Below are 6,268 nucleotides of genomic sequence, written 5' to 3'. Positions count from 1 at the left end.
GCCAGTCAGCACTAGCCAATGTTAAGCAGATACATGTGCGCATCATAGCCACTCAGTTAGTGTCCAATGTAATATTAGCAACTTCTTTAATGAACATGTATGGCAAATGCGGAAGCCTAGAGGATGCACTTAGAATGTTGGATTGTATTCTCAACAAAAATGTCGTTGTGTGGAGTGCTATCATTGCTGTGCTCACCCAGCATGGACTGGGCCAACAGGCCCTTCAATCGTTTCATCGCATGCAAGAAGAAGGAATACTGCCCAATGAAGTGACTTTTGCAAGCTCTATTGATGCATGTGCAATTCAAAGGATGCTAGCTAGAGGCAAACAGATACATGCCTGCTTAGTAGGCAACAGATCTGTGTCAAACCTGACTGTGATAACGGCACTAGTCAACTTGTATGGAAAGTTTGGCAATCTAGACCATGCAAGAAAGCTGTTTGAAGCAGCACATGAGCAGGATGTGGTGTTATGGACTGCCATGATATCAGCTTATGCTGTGCATGGTCAGGGAAAGGTGGCTGTGCAACTCTTCAATCAAATGCAAGAGGAAGGAGTGCCACCAAATAAAATCACCTTTATTTGCATTCTTGATGCATGTTCAAGTCTCTCAGCCTTAGCTATTGGCAAACATATTCATGCATGCATTGGGGACAAGGAAGTTGCTTCCAAAGTTGACATGGGCACTGCTCTTGTTAACATGTACGCCAAGTGTGGTAGCCTAGCATATGCACGTAGGGTGTTTGATGCAATAAGTTTCAAGGACACCATGTCATGGACTGCCATTATCTCAGCATATGCACATAATGGCGATGATAGGAATGCACTTGAAGTCTTTGAGAAAATGGTCGAACAAAGGGTGATGCCAGACAGCGTTACCTTTCTCAGCATTGTGTCTGCATGCAGTCATTCTGGTCTTGTGGATCTGGGGATTCGTTTTTTTATTTCTATGAAGCGAGATTTTGGCCTCACACCACTTGCTAGCCATTATGATTGTGTTATTGACCTACTTGGGAGAGCTGGTCAGTTGCACAAGGCGGAGCATTTGGTAAATAACTTGCCGGTAGAACCTACTGGGGTTTCATGGACTACCTTGCTTGGGGCTTGCAGAAACCCGATTGACATAGATCGTGGTGAACGATTGGCACAATGCATGTTTGACTTGGAGCCAGAGGCTGCTGCACCATACGTAACATTATCAAACATGTACGCTGCAGCAGGCAAAGTTGACTACTCTATCTCACAAGTCTGTCAAGCTGGGGAGTGATTGTGAACTGAGGGAATTAAAGGAGGTTAAGATGGACCGTGAAAATAACTGATTCAGTACAGCTTATCTGTGTTTTGTGTACCTCTATGTTACGTGCACAGCCATGGACATGACTAACCTCAGATCTAATCCCTGATTTAGGCAGCAGTTTAGGAATAACTATAGGGCACTAGCAGGCTCGGACAAGCACAGAAGAAGCCCTACATGGTCGAAGGAGCAGTCGGCCAGGTGGACAAAGCAACCAGATAAAGTCAGCAGCATTTAATGATTAGTTGGTTTGTCCTCTGCTGGCCAACAGCAGTCAGCATATAAGGCTAGGCCAGCATAAGACATGGAGGATCCGACCCCATCTTGGGGGCAGGTCATAGTTCATCTCCAGTCAGTCATTAGGCAGTCCAATAAGTTAGAATTCTTTCCTCTTTTTGGGAGGCCAAAGGCCATAGAAGTTGTACAACATCTACAACTTTTTGTACCATATCAATATACTGAAATTACAGTTCATCTCTCTAGTTATTCATTGCATGTTCCTAATCAGTAGGCTTAGGACTGGATCCGCGTAGCGGTGTATGCAACACTTGCAAAGTGCTTAGTCAACAGATGAAGCAGGGAATACAACATGGATTGATAACATGCTAACGCAGCAATGTTACGAATCATGGAGTACAGTGTCAGTTTTTGCAAGCAGGACAAAGTCCTCAAGAAGCAGCCAGGTTGTAGTTCTCTTCAAGAAAAGAAGTAAACAAGAACACAAGAAGCAAACAGTTGCATCCTTGACCTGTTGGGAGAGCTAGTTAGATCAACAAGGATGAGAATATTCACTGTGCACTTTGAGGAAAGGGGCTGGGAATGGAGCAAACTTCTCCAATCCTCTTCTGTGAGGTTGCAAGCTCTGCTGCAAATTGGAGTATTAGAGATTGTTTGCAAAATTGCTGGCTTAGGCTGCTCTTCGAGCCTGGGTTTCAGGATGGTTTTGTGCAGGCGGGTTTCTTCAAGTGCTGAATGTTCTATTGAACATTTTGAAAAGAAATTTGTCAGCTGGTATGGAAGACGTCATAAATACCCCTTTTAATTTTTTCCTTGGGCAGCCTGGCTGTCTAACTCTGGTATATATATATGTCTACGTTGGTCCTCTGAGCATGCTGCATTATTGCACCCCTTGTTTGGGTGGAAACTTGCCTCTCGTTGCTGCTGGTCTTGATTCCATATTTTAGCTTGCCTTAGTTTGCTCTTTTGGGCCTTGGCTTTCCTGCCCCACACTCTTATAGGTCCATGTGCATTCCCATTCACGATCCTGTAGCCTTGTTCGTCCCTTTTTCAATCAGGGCTAGTCTCAATGTTGTGCAAGATCCTAACCCTATCTTTGTCATGAGCATAACACATGCATCGGAGTAGCAGGGACTGATGACTCTTAACATTTTCTCATCCTTACATTGGAACAAGTGTGGGTATGAAATTCCCTTGTGCCAATTGATTATGGAACTCTCAGTGTGGCATGTGAACTTTTGGCATCTTTATCTGATGAGTTTTCAATACCTGCTGCTCTTTTTGTAACCATCCACAATTTTGAGAATGTATGAGTGTTCTCGCTACTGGTATTTTGTAGTGAACCTTCAATGGTACTGTTACATGATGAAGCTTAATGGAACTTTTTTACTTGATTAGCAGAGAACATCTCGACAGAGTTTAAGATGTGTGGACATCCCTAGGTGTGAAGGGGGGAACTAGAAACATTAAACTTTAATGTTTATTAAAGTTTGCCCCTAGGCCTTAGTGGCCCTAGGAACTTATTAAAGTTTGGGGCCCTAGGGATTAATTTGGGGGAGGAGTGTTTCTCTCTCCTCTCTCTCTCTCTTCCCTTTTGGGAGTCGTGGAGCAAAAGTGGACACACAATCGTGAAAAGCACAGGGAAGAAGGAGGCGGCTGCTGTATCTGTGCTGTAGCTGCTGTTTTTCTGTGAGCTGTGTGTTGAAGAAGGCCGTACAACAGCCGTACAACCCTGTACGATTGCAGGTACTGCTGTGGACAGAGAGGCGCAGAGCTGTGGGACAGACAGGTGGCTGCGACTGTTGAATCCAGGCTGTACAGTGTTGTACGACTGCAAGTACAGCTCTGTACTTTCTGCAGGTACACTGTACGGCCAGTTCTGGGGCAAGTACAAGAGCTGGGCAACACTGTTGCAGACAGCGCAGGCGACCAGTAGCAAAATTCAGCAGGCGGCTACTTCTGGTTCTCTGCAGAAACAGCCCGTACCGTCAAGTACAAGCAAGTACCGTCAAGTACAAGCTAGTACAGTCAAGAACAAGCAAGTACAATGCTGTTTTTCAGATCTGTACATTCAAAGTCAGCATAGAGGTGAACACAAGGAGGAGGGTACAGACAAGTACATGCACATATGTGAAGCAGGGTTGTTGATACAAGTGCCTGCAAGTACAGATTGGTACCGTTGCTTCCTCCAGTGCTGTTTCACGAGCTGAATTTGGTAAGCTCCGTTTCTGTTCATCTATCTCTCTTTCTACTGCTTGATGTCTGTTGCAGATATGAGTTATCTGGCCCCTTGTGAGAGGAGGGGTATGGCAGATTGACAAGGGTTGAGACAGAGTTTGGACAGCACATGTATGTATGAGCTGAGATGATGTATCATGCACTTGAGTTATGCCAGATGTATGCTCATGGCTGCCCTGCTTAGTGGTCTTGGCTGATTAGAGGGAGGCACACTGTGTTATTGTGGAACACAGATCTGTGTGCATAGATCCTCTGTGCTAAGAGGCATTGTGGGACGTCAGATTGGACATACAGGTGTAAACTCTTGGCTGATTTTTGTTGTACTCAGCCATTCATATTATTTTAATTGAATAAAGAAATACCGCAAGGGGCGCCAAGCTTTGGGGCCAACAGGTGTCGCTGTGTTTTCAGATTTGGGCACTCTAGCTCCAATCTGTTTTGTTTTCACATCTAGACTACAAGTGGACGGGTGACTGCTAGTCTACCGCACTCTGGTTTCTATTAGAGGCCGGTTTCAAGGTTCCGTTGCCGGGACCAATCATCAACTTTCTGAAGGGGGTGAGCTCGTGGTTGCTTTGAAGAAAGCCATCGCTGAAAATTCAGCGATCATGTCTGATACAGAGGAAGAGTACTTCTATCATGAAGAAGAAGAGCAAGAGACTTCTCCTGAAAGAGATGTATCTGAGGATATTTTTGCAGGAGAACAGGCTGCAGATGTTGAGCCTTATGAGGATGTAACACAGCCAGAAGATGTGCATGGTAAAGAGGATGATGATGCTCGGTTCAAAGATCGCTTGGCTAGTGTTATGGATACTTTTATGCAGCTCACACAGAGCGAGAGATTTGCTGAATTTATGAGATCTCGCACAGAGCCCCGCACAGAGCCCCAGAAAAAGAAGAAGAAGGTTCGTTCAAAGAATCTTCCTCAGGGTCATAGTGGTGCCATCCCACAGGAACCATCTTTTGGCCAGTTTCCGAATATGCAGCATGCTTATGGTGCAAACTCTCAGAGTTCCTTCTATGGACAGCCACCTATTCCTCAGCAGAATATGCATCCAGGTTATTTTGGTGGTGGCTCGGTGTTCCAATCCATGACTGGGGGTTATCCTCAGGGAGGCATGGGTATGTATGGGCCTTTTGGAGCCAATTTTCAGCCTGGCATGCAGGGGAATATGTATGGTGGTATGCAGTCCGGTATGGCTGGAAATATGTTTGCAGGCATGCAACCTGGGATGCAAGGCAATATGTTTGGTGGTATGCAGCCAGGTATGCATAATGGAATGTATGGAAACATGGTTGGAATGTATGGTATGCCTGGCATGGGAATGGGAAATGTTGACCCAATGATGGGTATGAATGTTGGGGGCAGCAATCTTGCGAAGCCACTTCCATATGACAATCTAACGCCTATGGGAAAGGCGAAGGATTACAAGGAAGGGGGAGCTGCAGTGAAGTTTGACACTTTCAGTGGGGCCAAGGATAAATTGAAGGCACTTACCTTTTTACAGCAGTTTGATGCTGCTTTTTCTGGTGGAAATTACACAGAGTCCTCTAAGGTGAGGAAAGCTGCCACTTTTCTCAAGGGCAATGCTTTGCAGTGGTGGTCTACTCTTCTTTTGCAGGGCATAGCACCCACCACATGGATCTAATTCAGACAGGTTTTCTCTTCCGTATGGCTCACATCTACATTTGAGGTGGATGTTATGACCGCATGGCACAAGCTGGATGCTTCAAAGTGTGATAGTTTGGAGGATTATAACAAGAAGTTTTGGGAAGCTCTACTCCCAGTGACTTCTTATCGTGCCGTGCCATTATCTGAGCAGGTTGAGAAATATTGTTGTGGACTGCCGAAGAACGAGATTATTGTATAAAGACAAGAGTAACGAACATGTCACAGATGATTGAAAATGCTATGACAGCTAATGCGTTACTCACAGGTGGTTCATCTGGATTTAAAGGCAGTAAGAAATTGGGCAAGAAAGCTGAAAAATTTGGGCATGCTTCTCGTGATGCTAAAGGGTCTTCAGAGACAAAGTATAAGAAGTTGCCAATGCCCAAAAGGACTTCTGAGGAAAGACAGGCTTTGAGAGATGCTCAAAAGTGTTTCTACTGCACTGAAGAGGGGCATATGTCATTCAATTGTCCCAAAAGAACGTCCAAAAAGGATCCTGACAATAAAGGAGAGCCCAAGCCAAAGAAACCAAAGCCTTCTGCAGGCTTAGTTCCTGATCTTGTGGGGGAGCAGCTAGGTGGTGAAGCTACAGAGTTGTGCAGGGCATGGGGCAAAGTGAGAGATCAGAATGCTTTGATCTTCTTTGACACAGGTGCTAGAGCCAACTTCATTTCACCAGATTTGGCTGGCCGATTGGGGATTCGCGCAGAGGAGACGGGGCCGTTACATGAGGCAAATATGGCTTGTCCAGGGTATGCAGAACCCGTCACTCCTATCATTGGGAAGCTTCGGCTTCATTTGCAGGGTTATGTGGACAGCAAAGAGT

The 6,268-nt window shown here is 45.4% G+C and overlaps 1 protein-coding gene across 2 annotated transcripts in view; it reads left to right on the top strand.

Annotated features, from left to right (window-relative positions):
- The window catches only part of LOC147626649 (pentatricopeptide repeat-containing protein At1g11290, chloroplastic-like), a 3,984-nt gene extending 1,134 nt beyond the window's left edge, over window positions 1-2,850 (top strand). The window contains exon 2 of one of the 2 annotated variants that reach the window (XM_086816721.1): window positions 1-2,850. This exon is cut by the window's left edge and continues 500 nt beyond it. In XM_086816721.1, coding sequence (XP_086672847.1) covers window positions 1-1,268 — 1,268 coding nt within the window. In that variant the 3' untranslated portion in view covers window positions 1,269-2,850. The other variant, XM_086816718.1, reaches the window with a different exon arrangement.
- The last annotated feature ends 3,418 nt before the right edge of the window (window positions 2,851-6,268 follow it).

This window comes from Cibotium barometz, chromosome 22, assembly GCF_041138505.1.
Source record: "Cibotium barometz isolate CiBa-2024 chromosome 22, ASM4113850v1, whole genome shotgun sequence".
NCBI classification, from domain to species: Eukaryota; Viridiplantae; Streptophyta; class Polypodiopsida; order Cyatheales; family Cibotiaceae; genus Cibotium; species Cibotium barometz.
This window is presented reverse-complemented; position numbering and strand designations above follow the sequence as displayed.